Consider the following 16,033-nt stretch of genomic DNA (forward strand, 5'->3'; position numbering starts at 1 on the left):
CTGCCACAGTGAGGTGAAAAAGGCCAGAATAGCCGTCTTTTCTCCCCACAGAGAGAGCAGCGTCTGGGTTGGTACACAAGACTGCTACTTGCCTCACTTCACAGGTAGGTGCCTGTACCCCCTCAGTCTGCTGTTCAATCTCTAATTTAAATCCCATGTAAATGGGTCATATCGAGGTTCTAAATGTAGGTTGAAAATCTTAACCTGATAAGTCAGATCCTAAAGTGTTTTTGTTTGGTAACAGGGCAATAAGTCACTTCTGGCCTGAGTGAACAGTTGTTCCTCTTGCTAGAGACTGGGAAGTCTGAAGTGGAAGCTTTCTTAAGACAGACGAATTAAGTTGTTGAGTGTCTCTGTGCAGAAGGCCAAACTGGTCACACAGGTGTCCTCCACCCCTGCCACCATGCAAGGAGCAAGTCCATCTTTCAGAGTAGTTAGGTACCAGAGCCTGTCAACATCAGACAGAACCTTTTGCTGGTATCACACCAACAATGCATGTGGACAGTGCCTGCAAGTTAATGTGCAAAAATGGAAGCATGATGTGTTCAAGTAGGTTTTTTAATTTTTAGAAGTATTCTTTAATCTTATTACATTATCTTTTTAATTGAAAAATCTAACAGGAAAGGGGACATGGTTTAGCCAAATACATCTATGACACGGTTAGCCCAGGTACCACTAGGTGGCAGTGTACCTGTCTTGTAAAGTACCTGGGAGGAAGAAATCCTCTTATCTAAAGTAAGAGCGTGATGGTGGAGAGGGAGGGATCAGGAAAAGCTGATGGTGAGATGTTCTTTCTTTACCCCATATTTCCAGGTCGGAAGTAACAAGGAGTAACTCACCCTTCAGAAGGACAGTCTGCATAACTTCCTGGGCAAGAGGATTATGTGACTGTATGGCATATTGGCATACTGCTGCGGCCATCCGCACATTGGCATTCTTGTCACAAAGAGCAGCCATTAGCGGGGGCTGTAGAACCTCTGGCAAGTCCTGAATAGGTAAGGCTTTCATAGCTTCCTTGTCTGTGATCAAAAGAGAGCCAGTAAGAGGGTGTTAGCTAGTCCCTTTGCTTTTCTCTAAAACACAGCGTTTCCCCTGTAGCCATATGGGGGTCATTTCAGCCTCAGTTACAGATGCTTACTGCTACTTAATTAGAATTTAGCTGAACCCCTACAATGGGTGGGATTTTAAGGCTAACTTTTGTGCTGGATATTCCTGTTCTCCCATCTTTATCATCTGGTCTCTGCAGAACTGTATTCAGGCCAAATGAATATGTTTCCTACTAGGCTATGGTGACTATCACCATGAGTTTTAGTGATGAAAATAAATTTTTGTAATTTTAGTAATAATAGCAAATATATTTAGGTAGTGCTTTGCCACTTGGATAGTGTTTCATATTCATTATCTCCTTCAGTCTTCTAACCCTCACTGAAGTAGGCAAGGCAGGTATTACTGTGGAGCTCACCTGAAACATGTGTTTTTCAGGAATCCTTTTTTTTTTTTTTTTTTTTACACACTACAAAATACAATGCATGCTACACAATATGCTGCATAATCTACTAGCAGGGATAGAAGAGCATGACTGAGTTGTTCTTCATCAACCAGGAAAACGTTTCCTTAATCAATGTTCTCCAAACCCTTTGACACATAGTAACGGTTTACTCCAGAGACGGGCCTATCTCTTTCCATCAAATACCACTGATAGGAATAATGGGCAACCCTTTTCTCCTTGCCCCCATTACTGAACCTGTGGATGCGCGAGGTGGCCATTCCCGGGATGAGCAAGCACACGCCCATGATGGCGATCCCAGGGAGAACCTCGAACCACATCGCGATGCCGTTCCCGAGGCCAAACACTCCCTTCCAGGTCCCTTCTCCTTTTAGGTTTAACTAAACAGCCTCATAAGACTATCATAGGCCATAGTCTTCGGAAGGAAATGGGACAGGAACATAGTTTGCCCACAGGGAAGCATCAGTGTTCCTTTTGTCAAGAGTTCTTGAGAATGGTTTGTCTAGCACTCTGGGGACAGTTCATGAGCATAGAATTGACTCTGGGCATAAGTCTTATGTTCCACCAGAGTTATTATCCCTTTTATATAACAACTCCATAGATGTAATTCCAGGGTCCTCAAAGGGCCTGCCTTGATAAGTCACAGCATTCCTGGGAGCCTGGAGGATGGCACCTCCTTCAGGCATGTATGTTTCACTTGTAGTTGTTCCCAGTCCAAACGTCATTTAGCAGTCAGGGTTCATTTTTATCATAAGCTATGTGGCCTGTGAAGATAATTTCTGTCCTTACCAGGTTATTGGGGCAACAGGTAGGCATTTAACTAAAGCTCATTTCTCAAGTAGAAGGGTAAACTGTTGTGTTAAATTTTTGTCCACAACTATCCTCCCATTTTTAGTATGAAGTTCAGAGAGGATAAGTGACTTCCCACGATATGGCAGAGCTAGACTTATAGCTACGATTTTATATAAAATTTCTCATTTGTCCTTTTTACCACTACTGTAAGCCACTATGCCATATGTTTAGAAAGGGCTAGAAGAAATATGTGCCTTTGAGGGGATCAGATGGAAGTCAATTGAGTATTTCAAGAAATAATGAGTAAGATAATATTCTTTGGGAAGATGTGGGGAGGAAACAAGACAAATCAAAATCTCAACACCCAGGAAAGGGATCACATGAAAGGGAAAGACAAAGGTGTTCTTGTATGTGGAGATCTGGAGATAAGGTAATATCTCTTCCCACCTATGGAAGGTTTTCTCTATGCCAGGCATTAATACATATAACCCCATTTAATGCTCAAGAAAATAAGCAGTTAAAAAATGTGTATGTGTGGAACCATGGGCTTCCCAAGGACTACAGTGGTAAAGAATCCTCTTGCCAGTGTGGGAGGTGCAGGTTCAATCCCTGGGTTGGGAAGATCCCCTGGAGTAGGAAGTGGCAACCCACTCCAGTATTCTTGCCTGGAGAATCCCTTACTGCTGTGTTGAAAAAATTAAATTAAAAATTTAAATTAAAAAAATTAAAATTACTACTATGTTGAAACATGAGTATATTATGGACAAAGGACCCTGGTGGGCTACGGTCCACAGGGTCGCAAAGAGACAAATGCTGAGCACGTGTGTGGAAGCGTATAGCAGGGGGGTGGGGCAAGGAAGAGTCCTTGGAGGAGGTGACGTCTTAGCTGAAAGTTGAGGGGCATGTATAGAAGTTGATCAGGTCAAGAGAGAGATAAAATTTCCTAGCAGAGGGGAGAGACAGATTTGAAAAGTTAGAGTTTAAATGCTCATGCCTGGAACTCAGTAGACTGGAAATAAGTAAAAAGAAACCTTAAAAACTTGACAACTTTGTAGAGATAAAATTAGTCCCCACCTCTAAGAAGTTCCTTGCCTGGTAGAGATAGCAGAAAAGTAAACAGACAATTATGACAGAATGATAAATATAAGGACAGAGTAATATTAGGATGCTACTAGCAGCAGAGAAGGGAAAAATGTCAGCCCAGGCTATACACAAAAGGTGGTATCTGAGAGGGCACTTGGGGGTTAGTAAGAGTCAGTGGGTTTTATGTCCTTTTAATAGCATTTTATAGTTTCTGTCATCTGAGTCTTATGTCTTGTTAAACCAGCTCCTCAGTAGATTATAGTTCTAGCTCTTGTAGATGGGAAATGTTCCTTTTTTAACTGCTTATTGCTAGCAAAGAAAAATGCTATTGACATTTCTTTTTCAAAAGGTTATACAGCCATTGGGGAAAATGGCCAAGTTCTTAATTCATTTTACAAAACTAGTAAAAACTAACACTTAAAAATACTGTAAATAAATACTAACACTTAACAAAAATACTGTAAATAAACATGAAATTACCAATTTCATTTACAAATATTTTAAAATATGAGCAAATCAAAATCCAGTGGAGTAATAAGAGAATGATCCATTAGGATTTATTCTAAGATTGTAACACTAGAATTCATTATAACCACAAAATAAAGGAGAAAAAACTAGAAAATGGCTGGTAAAATCCAACACTCCTTTTTGTAATAAATAGAAAAACCTACATATATGTTGGCATGTGTTTGTAAAAGCACAGAAAGTTGTAGAATGCCAAATTAAACATTGTATACCCTGGAAATGGCATGGGGTGGGATTGGGGCTGGGAGGTGGGTTGGAAGGAACCTCTTTTTAAACTCCTCTGTGTTGACTGATAATGACACTTTGTATTTCTTTTGTAATAAAAAAATGTTTATGAAGCAGAATCCATAGACTCTATTGGTTGATAGTTGTGGGGAGAGGAAGGATTTTTGTCCAGGCTGACTCCCAGAGTCCTGACTCAAACTGGCTGGGTTATGGGGCTGCTGGTTGCTATGTGGGATGTGAGGAGGGGTCTAATGGCAAGAATGATGAGTTTAGTTTGAGACATGGTGAGTTTGAGACTGTCAACATGCTGTGAAAAGAAGGACTAAATTGTAGTCGGGAGAAAAGTGTGTGCATATACATACATATATACATATACTCTTTGGTTATTATGAATGGGATCTCTCAAGGCAGAACAATGTGAACTTGCTTGTGAACTACTAAGCATCCAAGGGTGATGAAATTAGTGCAAAAAAGCACTAGATCAGAAGTCAGGAATTTTAAACTCATCTCTGTTGCTGAGAAGTTGTGTATATTCAGGCCAGTCTCTGGGTCTTTGTTTCCATTTTGTGAAATAATCTCAGATAAGCTCCAAGGTCCCTGCCAGTTCAAAACTTCTATGGTTCTATGGATTGCTTATATTCTCAAGCAGGCCCGTTGTGGCTCTTACCGGAGTCCCCTTGACTGATGGCAGCACGGGGCCGTTCTAAAGCAGCTGTGGCACAAGTGACGATGGCTTGGATCCGGACGTCATCATGGATGTCCACCAAGCTCTGCAGCAGGCCCTCGACAGTCTTATGGTGCCACTCGATGACTACACCACAGGAGGAGAATTAGAAGAGGACCACTTAGGGTTAGATATTGTGTTGCAGACAGGTGACAAGAAGGCCCCTTCCCCTAGGACAATCCAAGCAAAACAGCTCAGAAGCATAAAGGGCCCCAGAGATGCCGCCCTGAGGAAGTTATTTCTTTGATGCTCCCTGAACCTTCTTAAGGAAGTGTTAGTCACTCAGTCGTACCCAACTCTTTGTGACTCCATGGACTGCAGCCCACAAGGCTCCTCTGTCCATGGGATTTTCCAGGCAAGGATACTGGAGTGGGTTGCTATTTCCTTCTCCAGGGGATCTTTCCAACCCAGGGATTGAACCTGGGTCTCCTGCACTGTAGGCAGATTCTTTACCAACTGAGCTGAATCTTCATAGGTATTAATAATTCTCGAACAAAACTCCTCCCAATCCCATCCTGTACTCTGTCTTTTTTGTTTTTTTAAATAATTTCTTTTTTTGCCTCACTGCATGGCTTATGGAATCTTAATTCCCTGACCAGGGGACTGAAATTGGGTCCACAGCAGTGAAAGCCTGAGTCTGAACCACTAGACCACCAGGGAATTCCCATAAATAACTCTTTATTGTTATCATCTGGAAAATGGAACAATAAGATGGTGATCAAGGGTACTTTGCCCTCTTTATAGGGGCTTCCCAGGTGGTGCTAGTGGTAAAGAATCTGCCTGTCAATGCAAGAGGCACAAGAGACACGCAGGTTTGATCCCTGGGTCAGGAAGGTCCCCTGGAGGCTAGCCTGGCAACCCACTCCAGTACACCTTCATGGAAAATTCCATGGATAGAGGAGCCTGGTGGGCTAGAGTCCATGGGGTCACAAAGAGACATAACCAAACACAGCACCTGAAAGCGAAAGTCACTGAGTCATGTCCGACCCTTTGTGACGCCATGGACTATACAGTCCATGGAATTCTCCAGGCCAGAATACTGGGCTGGGTAGCCTTTTGTGTCTCCAGAGGACCTCCCCAACCCAGGGATCAAACCCAGGTCTCCTGCATTGTGGGCAGATTCTTTACCAGCTGAGCCATAAGCGTAGCAACACTTTTTATAGGTGTGAGCTTTTTTCAGTGCTCCCACCACCTGTAGGTGCTCCCTACTGGTAGTTTTTACTCAGAATCTCTTTTTCAACCCTTTTTGTTTATCTGAATCAGTTTATGTGATGGATCACCTCTTTTTTCCTGTACTAACTAGTTTTTCACGTTCTGAAAGCCAGCAGCCCTTGAGTCCTCAAATCTTGCAGTTTTCAACAGTCCTTGCTGGGCCCTTCCTTTGCCCCAGGCACACTACTCTGGAATCTGTTACAGCAAAGTAAATATGTGCTAATTCCAAATTTACAAATGAATTTTGGAGAGCCAATTGCAGGTTTTTTTGATCACTGCATTTCCATTGCTTAGGCAGCATATTCACCCTTTCATGCATCGTGTATTGAGTGTGACGTTTCAGGGGTCAGTAAGATAGGGCCTCTGCCTGTGAAGAGTTCGCTGGGTAGTGAGTTTCCACAAATTACTGATGTAGAACCTGCCCATGTGAAAAGCATCCAGATAAATGCAACTGCCATTGTATGAAAAGCTCTTACCTAGTCTAGCCTTGATGAGGCAACCAGATTTTTATTCTTCATAAGAGAGGGATGGATTTTCAAAGATTGGGAAATACTTGGCCAAGGTGAGAACGTCTTCCTTCACAAATCACTGCTACGTCAGAACGATCCCCGCCACCACCCCCGCCCCTGCACCCCTCCTCCACTCACTTAGAGCCCAGGCCATCTTCCATTCCTGCAGCATCCTTCGCAGGACCACCAGTTCCCAAGACACATTCTCCTTCAGTGACTCTGCTTGCTTCTTCAGTTTCCTGGTCTTCACAGACACGTCCTTCTCACCCACCTTCAGCAGCAGATCCTTGGCCGGTGTGGGCAAAGCTGTCCAGCGCATGGCTCCTTTCACAGGCTTGCAAGCTGGGCAGGGCGACAGTATGAGGTATTATGCCCATTGCCCTGGGCCTGAGTTCCCAGCCAGCATCACATGCCTATTCCCAGCTAGCACCAATGCAAAACAAAACTGTCAAGAGCCAGCTTTCCTGTGATTATGTAGAAAACTGGGTACAAGTCCCATTGGGAGTCATGACAGGTGGTGACTACAGACATGATAAAGCCATGATGATGGGCAGAGGAATGTAGGGAAGAAAAGATAAGGTACATACAAACCTTTATACATGTTTAAGAAATCTTTAGGAACATAAATATATTTATATGTAATAAGATTTGCTCATAAAATTCCACATTTGATATATTACCATTAAAAGTAGGATATAATTGGCCATTAATTCCTAATTTATTGTTTCCTTTTTAGTGTTCTTAATTTGGGAGGAGTGGGATTATAAGCTACTAAGGGTTTACAAGCAAACACCCTCTTCCAACAACACAAGAGATGACTCTGCACATGAACATCACCAGATGGTCAATACCAAAGTCAGACTGATTACATTCTTTACAGCCAAAGATGGAGAAGCTCTATACAGTCAGTAAAAACAAGACCGGGAGCTGACTGTGGCGCAGATCATGAACTCTTTATTGCAAAATCCAAGAACTGAAGAAAGTAGGGAGACCACTAGACCATTCAGGTATGACCTAATCAAATCCCTTATGATTATACAGTGGAAATGACAAATAGATTCAAGGGATTAGGTCTGATAGAGTGCCTGAGGAACTATGAACGGAGGTTTTTAACACTGTACAAGAGGCAGTGATCAAGACCATCCCCAAGAAAAAGAAATGCAAAAAAGCAAAATGGTTGTCTGGGGAGGCCTTATAAATAGCTGAGAAAAGAAGAGAAGCTAAAGGCAAAGGAGAAAAGGAAAGGTATACCCATTTGAATGCAGAGTTCCAAAGAATAGCAAGAAGAGCTAAGAAAGCCTTCCTCAGTGATCAGTGCAAAGAAATAGAGGAAAACAATAGGATGGGAAAGACTAGAGATCTCTTCAAGAAAATGAGACATACCAAGGGAACATTTCATGCAAAGATGGGCTCAATAAAGGTATGGACCCAACAGAAGCAGAAGATATTAAGAGGTGGCAAGAATACATGGAAGAACTGTACAAAAAAGATCTTCACGACCCAGATAATCACGATGGTGTGATCACTCACTTAGAGCCAGACATCCTGGAATGCGAAGTCAAGTGGGCCTTAGGAAGCATCGCTACGAACAAAGCTAGTGGAGGTGACGGAATTCCAGTTGAGCTATTTCAAATTCTAAAAGATGATGCTGTGAAAGTGCTGCACTCAATATGCCAACAAATTTGGAAAACTCAGCAGTGGCCACAGGACTGGAAAAGGCATTTTCACTCCGATCCCAAAGAAAGGCAATGTCAAAGAATGTTCAAACTACCGCACAATTGCACTCATCTCACACGCTAGCAAAGTAATGCTCAAAATTCTCCAAGCCAGGCTTCAACGGTACATGAACCAAGATGTTCCAGATGTTCAAGCTGGTTTTAGAAAAGGCAAAGGAACCAGAGATCAAATTGCCAACATCCTCTGGATCATCGAAAAAGCAAGAGAGTTCCAGAAAAACATCTGCTTTATTGACTATGCTAAAGCCTTTGACTGTGTGGATCACAACAAACTGTGGAAAATTCTTCAAGAAATGGGAATACCAGACCACCTGACCTGCCTCCTGAGAAATCTGTATGCAGGTCAGGAAGCAACAGTTAGAACTGGACATGGAACAACAGACTGGTTCCAAATTGAGAAAAGAATACATCAAGGCTGTATACTGTCACCCTGCTTATTTGACTTCTATGCAGAGTACATCATGTGAAATGCCAGGCTGGATGAAGCACAAGCTGGAACTGAGATTTCTGGGAAAAATATCAATAACCTCAGGTATGCAGATGACACCACCCTTGTGGCAGAAAGCAAATAAGATCTAAAGAGTCTCTTGATGAAAGTGAAAGAGGAGAGTAAAAAAGTTGGCTTAAAACTCAACATTCAGAAAATTAAGATCATGGCATCATGGCAAATAGATGGGGAAACAATAGAAAGTGTGAGAGACTATATTCTTAGGCTCCAAAATCACTGCAGATGGTGACTGCAGCCATTAAATTAAAAGATGCCTACTCTTTGGAAGAAAAGCTATGACCAACCTAGATAGCATATTAAAAAGCAGAGACATTACTTTGCTGACCAAGGTCCATCTAGTCAAAGCTATGGTTTTTCCAGTAGTCATGTATGGATGTGAGAGTTGGACTATAAAGAAAGCTGAGCGCTGAAGAATTGATGCTTTTGAACTGAGATATAGTCTCTTGGAGGATGGGCACTTTTTGTTTCAGAAGTTGATTTCTTGATTAACTCCTTTCCCTCTTCCTTACCTAACATACAGAATGAAGGAACACCGGTTGACCCTAGGGCCTGAAGCTGGTATGGGCCTGAGAATGGAGTGGGAGGGTAGAGTGCTTCATCAGAAGTTTAATGTACTTCCTTTGGAACTGTTAAGCCAGATCTGTCTTGTTAGTAATTACTGGCCCTAAACTGCTTGGTTATACTTAAGTTCTGTCTAATTTCAGCTGTATGGCCACAGAGGTTTTTCCTTGTTACAGTTAATATCTTATAATTTTATGAGATGATTCTTAGTTAGTTGGGAGGGTCTTCCCTAGATGTGATGGTGTCCCCACCTGCAGAAAAGGGACCTTAAAGAAATAGGCCCACTTCCATCTTTACTCCCATTATCAGTATCAGCTTCTTGCTTACTTGATTCAGGAACTGGCTGAGAAGTCCACCTTTCTGGGGTTTCAGGGAAGACCTTAGATAACTGCTTGATGTACCGATTGAGATTTTCCAGGAGAATTTGATCTCTCTTTGCACCAATCTGGTGGACGATCTGGACTTCATCTGTGAACAGACAAAGAAATAATGAGTCCTTAGAACCCCTTCCTCCTCTCTTCCTGGGTTTTTGGTTACCAGGATCAGACCAAATTTCCTTTTATTTCCCCAGAAAAATCCATTTAAAAAACCAAATCAAATATAGAATGATCTCCTTTCATATGAAGTTTTAAAATGCTAAATAAAAATTATTGCATATTGATATGTACATGGATGGCAAACTATAAATAAAGCAAGGTAGTGGGTATGCCTGGTTAATGGGGACGATGGAGAAAGGATTCAGCAAGAAGCACACAGGAGACCCAGTTTCCTTTTGCCCTACTCTAGCCTCTGGTACTCATGGCTACTGTGCTCTGGGGACATCCCCTGAAGGTGACTACTGCTTGGAAGTATGAGCTGGTGGCCTCAAAATGGCCCAGAAACCAAGTCAGAACCTAACTTACAGGTATTGTCCCCTATGAAAAGCTAAATACTAATGAAGAGTTCCCTAATTCATCTCTCAGCAGTCATAAATACCTTTGTCCAAATAATTTTGTTAAACACTTTAAGAAAACTTTCAGTTGAAAGCAGTTTAGGAACAAGATGGGGGTAGGGAAGAAGAAACAACTTGGAGCATGTGGGCCTAGACTGTGTATCCCAGAAGCCCAGGCATCTAAAAGCTAGTGGGACAGATGGGAAAGCTGGTGGGCACTGGTGGGCACTATATAGTTCCCATCTCTTTGAAGAGCATTTTAGTTGATATTGTTTTACAAATAAGGTACATGAGGCTTATAGAGATTATATAATTTGCTGAAGGTTATGAGGAGGGGGCTAAGCCAGGATTTAAACTCAGATCTCCAAAGTCTAGGATTTTTCTTCGAACACAGCACCTCAGTGGGGGAATAATCTCAGTGAGAGAAGGGATAAGGGTGTGCAGAGAAGAGGTAGGTTGTTCCCAAAGCCGCATCTTGCTTGCTTTGCCATCCTACCCTCCACTACCTCCTCAGTAAGCATGAGGGGAAGAAGAAGAAGCATAAGAGGCGGGGAAGAAGAAGTCTCGTCCCCACTGGATACCTACTCCCTATCCCCACCGTCCATCCCCCTACCCCCTGCCCAAAACCTTCCCATGTTAGTTAACCAGGAGATATTCCCATGAACACCTGGTTCCTCCAGGGCCTCTCACCCACATCCATGACTCCTCCAGCTCCCTGCTACCTTCCACCTCCCTGCTCCATGTCCCCTCAGCCCCAACTACAGGACCCAGCTTCATTACCAAAATAAATCTCCTGTTCAAAGGTGTTGTCTGTGGAGTAAGCAAACTTTCCAGCTCGGGGATTCACCTGTCGAACGTGGCTCTGGCTTGGGGACTTGTAGACGCTCCCCTTTTCATCTATTTCCTCAGCTGTCTTATTCGTGCCAGGCATGGTTTCAGCTGTCTGCCCTTGTGGCAAGTAATTTGGCAGTCTTGGAAGGATTGAGAGGGGGAGAAAGGGGGGACAGGTAGCTTTAAAATCGGTGCCCTTAGAGGGTGTCTGGACTTGGGGAAGGGAGCCCACCTCCTCCATGACCTCACTTTCTCTCTCATGTGTGGTTGTTCAGCGGACAGACTGTAAACTTTTTAAAGGATAGGTCCACAGCTGTCTCATTTACATTGTATTCCCAGCACTTGGCAGAGTGCCTGGAAAGTAGTGGGAGTGCAATGTATATTTGTGCAATAAATGAAGGAATAAATATTGCCACTTATTTTTAGCTCACTTCTAGGAATCAGGCTGTTATAGCTCCAGTCTTCCTTCCAGTTATAAATGAAAAGGAAGCCACATGAGAAATGCATAGCAATCCTCCTCTTCTCTCAGCTTGTTTAGTTCTCCATCCTGCTGCCAGTCAAGTTTTTGAGTGAGTGACACGCTGGCTCCTTATTCAGAGTAAGGTGGGACCAAACCTCAGAACCATGAGGTCTCTGCCTTCCTCACTCTCACCATGGACACATTTCTAGGAGCCCCTGGTTAGTACCTGGAACAGCAGAATGGCTCTGCTGGGAAAGGCTAAGAACTCCTTCCTTTAAAGACAGTGGTACTCAACTGGGAGCAGTTTTGTCCTTCAGAGGGACATGTGTCAACATCTGGGGACATCTTTGGTCGTCACAGTTGGAGAGTGCTACTGGCTTCCAGTAGGATGCTGCCAAACATCCTATAGCGCACAGGGCCGGCCGCCCCCAACACAGAATTATCCAACCCGGGATGCCAAGAGGGCCGAGGTTGAGAAACCTTACTTTGTGGAAGTCTTAGTAGGTTGGTAGTGGAAAACACACGAGGTTAATGGGAGAGGTCTGCAATGAGGGATGAGAGCCCACCTGGGAGTCCCTGACGTGGAACCAGGGATTCTCAAAGGCATGCCCGAGGCCCCAGCTAGCCTACCGATAATAGACGGGAACCAGCAGCTCTGGCTTCTTTTCCTCCTGGGTGGGCAGGATGACACTTCGACCCTCAAATTCTGCCGTCTCTTCTTCCTCCAGCTGTTTCAAGAGGTCCAGGTCACTGGAGGAAGTGAGCTCATCGCGGATGTGGCTCCAGTCATACTGCTGGCGCAAGAAGCTCTGCCACTTACTGGCGGACACCCCTGGCCTTGGAGGACGCTTGCTCTGGATCCATCGGGCAGTGCGCTTGTTCAGCTTTTCCAGCACCACGGCCTCCCAGGCTCTGGCCTCCTTCTCAGGAGGCGGAAGCCAGGTTTCCCTCTCCTCCAGGTTCACTTCTGGAGCAAGTGACAGGCCCAGCATGTCCAGCTCCCCGCTTGGATGAAGACTGAGGGGGCTAGATGCCTCCTGGCCTGCACTAGCTGGCTTTGACTTCTTCAGTTTTGTAAGATTGGCATAGCTTTCCGTGTTCTCAGCCGGGGAGGTGACCTTTGTTGGGGGACCTGGAGAATCCGAGACCTTGAGGCAGACGGGCTTCTTCTCAGGCCGGGCCTTCCTGACCTGGCGAGGCTGAATGATGCCACTGGCGTCGTAGAGATGGTCAAAGCTGTACTGGCTGTAAGGGACGCTGGGCAGCCCTCGCTGCCACACCACCTCCTGAGAAAACGTCAGGTTTGCACTGGCATTGTTCAGGTATTTGTTCTTGAGGTATGCACAGTGCTGTGGGCTGAAGTGGAAGACTGGAGGCACACCGGAAACGGAGGCACATTCCTTTTTGTTTCTTGGTTTTACACTGGAGAAAATCATGCCCCATCCCAGCCGTGGGAGGAGTGACTGACGGAATCGGTGTGGAAGAATGGTCTTCCCCTTTTCTGCTCTAGTCATTGTTTCCCAGCAAATGCCTCCTTCCAGGCTGCCGGGTCCAGAGGAGGGCCTGGGGGCGCGACCAGGCATCTGTTAAGGGGATGGGAAGAACTGATGAGAGCTCTAGGTCAGTAGAAGTTGGTGGCCCATAGCGGTCAGTAAGAAAAGACCTGGAGAAGAGATGAGGGAGCAGGGAGAAGTCATGTGAGTTAGAAAGACGAAAGAGTTGCTGCAACATTCAAAATATTCCTTGTGTCAGACCTTTGCTTCTGGTTCTCACATTTGTCCCAAAACTCAGCCCCTCATCTCCTGAGAGATTACTGCCTTTTAACAGTATCCCATGCTTCCAGTTTTCCCCCAAACGTGGCTTTCTCCCTGTTCAAAAAACTTACAGCGCAAAGTTCAGACAACACAGCCTGGCATTCAGGGTTCTCCTCGAGAACTTGTTGATGATCTTGTCTTAACATAACCTCTCTTCCTGACTCTTCTAGCTCTTCTCTGAGTGTCCTTCCCATCACAAGTAGAGCTTCCTTCTGTGTCCTGTACATGAAATTCTGCCCATTCTTCCAGGACAGCTCAGTTCCTGCCTACTCTGGAATTCTTTGTTGACCTATCCAGGCCTCCATGTCACACATAAATTTACAAGCCTCTCTTAGTTCATTTCAGTTATTTTAACTTTTACCCTGTGACACCTTGAGCCATTAAGTATTTGACTCCTTAACAGCACCATAAGGACAATATCTCCAGTCTGCTCTTTCAGTATCACCAGTACTTTTCCATATTGCTACACTGTCTTCACTGTTAAAATGTTTTAGAGCTGCAGAATGTTTTATCAAGGAGATAAATCACCTTAGCTCTTGACTATTGGGCAAGCTGTTTCTGGGTTTTAGCTAGCATGGAAAATTCTATAGACAAATGCCTGGAGTTCATGCCTTTTTTTTTTTAAAGAAATGTTCCTTCTGAAGCACTTCCTTAGCTTAATAATGATAATTAATAGTTACAGAGTACTTTGCTAAGAGCTTTACACCAGGTTGATATTATGGTGTTTATTGCTTGTGGGAAGAAGCTGAGGCTCAGAAGGGTTGGTAAATTACTTCAGATCACACTGGCCATAAATAGAAGAGTCAGGCTTCACAGTTACCTATCAGATCCAGCCTCAGAGCACTTAACTCTGTGCCACACTGGCTTTGGCCCATGCTCCACTCCACTCCCCACCATGGCACGGTGTTGGCCTTGCCATTTTCAGGGGCAGGTAGGGCCTCCCCACCCAACATGTAGTCATGAAAGTGAGATCATTTTCCTGTCATGCTGAGTGCCAACTCCTGCCTTTCCTGCCCTGTGCACAGGGTACCCTTTAGCCTAGATCTGACTCCTCTCTCTTTCCTTCACAACACCCAGAATAGTAGCTGCTGTTTTTAGGGCTTGATTTATCCCACTGTCTTCTGTGTATTAAATCTGACCTTTTGGTGAGTTTCTTTTTGTGAAGGGCCAGCTTTGACATAGTTGTCACTAGGCCAGAATTAATAACCTAACTCAAACTAAGTCACACATGATTAATGTGATCTCCCTCCATGACTGTTTGAACATAAGATTAAATTTAGTTGTTTCATCTCTTCACAATCACAAAGGCCACATGGCCACAGGGCACTGAGTATTTTTCAAAGTGAGATTAAAAAGAAATTAGGGCAAGGGTAAAGCGTGTTCACAAGGTGATATTTTTCTTTGAACAGTGTCTGTTCTGCCTGGTGGAAAATGAACTGCTTAGATAGGCACAGTATTAGTGCACTCCTGCCTTTTGTACTGCCTAATATAACATCTCATCATTCTTAACCTATCAATGTGTTAGTATCTTGTTTCTAAGTCAGGGGGCATTTTGAGCCCAAACACTTGCAAAACCGGATGAGGACTGGTTTCACCCCAAGGTTCACCAATACGGAATGATTTGGGGTGTCCCCAGATATAAGCCCTTTAGCCTGTGACATATACAATCTTTGGTCACAATGTTATCATCCCAGAAAGAACATGATATTATCATTATCAGTTATAAATTCTCAAGGAATAGTTATCATCATCTAAGATGATGGCTTGTTGAAAAAGAAGGAAATACAGGTGGACATGTCTTTGTAAAGGAATTGGAACAGGACAAAATGTTCTAAGATTTGGTCAAAAGAGGTTTGTCAGGCAGATTCTGCAACTCCCAGCCATGTTACTATTGGCAAATGATTCAATAACCCTGGTTTGCCTTGTTGTTCAGTCGCTCAGTCACGTCCGACTTTTGGGACCCCGTGCACTGCAGCACACCAGGCCTCTCTGTCCTTTACCATCTCCTAGAGCTTGCTCAAACTCATGTCCATTGAGTCAGCGATGCCATCCAACTATCTCGTCCTCTAAGGTTTGCCTTAGTTTACCAATCTGAAACTAGAGTCTCACACCTGTTCTAATTTAGTGTTGATATGAAGGTAAAATTAGGGGAACGTGTATGAAAGTTCTTTGCAAGCTGCAAAGTATTATGTAACTGAGAGAAACTGTTATTATTGATTTAGAACATAGAGTACTATCCTTTAGAAGGCAAGTCTCTGGGACCCCACAGTTAGATGCACTGGGCACTAAAGGAAAAGTTTAGGAATACTAGGGCCCTAGGTAGTTAAGAGAGAGGAAAAAAAAGACCTACAAATGGAGTTGGAAGCTCCATTTATCCAAACTTAAATGTTACCTAGACCAACATGGAGGCAGGGTCCCCTCCCAACAAATAGCCCTTAAGAAGCAAAAGCAGAATGGCAGGTCCCCAGGTGCTTTTGTGCATGGACAACATAAAAAACTAAATAAATGGCATCATACAATTACTCAAACCTGGCATGACTGCAGACCAAGCCCCTGTAATCTGGTAAACAGCACCCACCAGCATCATCTCTTGCACTTCTAGGAAACTGACTGGA

General features: G+C 43.9%; 1 protein-coding gene, 1 long non-coding RNA gene and 1 pseudogene across 3 annotated transcripts in view; 1 reads left to right on the forward strand and 2 right to left on the reverse strand.

Moving 5' to 3' along the window:
* HEATR4 (HEAT repeat containing 4) overlaps nucleotides 1–16,033 on the reverse strand; it is a 45,878-nt gene that overhangs the window by 24,876 nt on the left and 4,969 nt on the right. The window contains exons 2-7 of the mRNA XM_069596955.1: nucleotides 12,235–13,267; nucleotides 11,094–11,284; nucleotides 9,710–9,850; nucleotides 6,716–6,919; nucleotides 4,800–4,943; nucleotides 840–1,019 (exon numbers count right to left, since the gene is read on the reverse strand). Of these exons, the coding sequence (XP_069453056.1) occupies nucleotides 840–1,019; nucleotides 4,800–4,943; nucleotides 6,716–6,919; nucleotides 9,710–9,850; nucleotides 11,094–11,284; nucleotides 12,235–13,187 (1,813 nt within the window). The 5' untranslated portion in view covers nucleotides 13,188–13,267. The remainder of the gene's footprint in view (nucleotides 1–839; nucleotides 1,020–4,799; nucleotides 4,944–6,715; nucleotides 6,920–9,709; nucleotides 9,851–11,093; nucleotides 11,285–12,234; nucleotides 13,268–16,033) is intronic.
* On the forward strand, nucleotides 233–14,931 carry LOC138443882 (uncharacterized). 2 transcript variants are annotated; one of them, XR_011258345.1, is made up of 2 exons: nucleotides 233–995; nucleotides 7,314–11,115. It is a non-coding gene; the product is annotated as an uncharacterized lncRNA (long non-coding RNA). The 2 variants fall into 2 exon arrangements; XR_011258344.1 differs by lacking the exon at nucleotides 7,314–11,115 and adding an exon at nucleotides 12,333–14,931 and having other exon boundaries at nucleotides 269–995.
* LOC138931571 (NADH dehydrogenase [ubiquinone] 1 alpha subcomplex subunit 1 pseudogene) lies at nucleotides 1,516–1,865 on the reverse strand (annotated as a pseudogene).

This window comes from Ovis canadensis, chromosome 7 (assembly GCF_042477335.2).
Source record: "Ovis canadensis isolate MfBH-ARS-UI-01 breed Bighorn chromosome 7, ARS-UI_OviCan_v2, whole genome shotgun sequence".
In the NCBI taxonomy this organism is placed as follows: domain Eukaryota; kingdom Metazoa; phylum Chordata; class Mammalia; order Artiodactyla; family Bovidae; genus Ovis; species Ovis canadensis.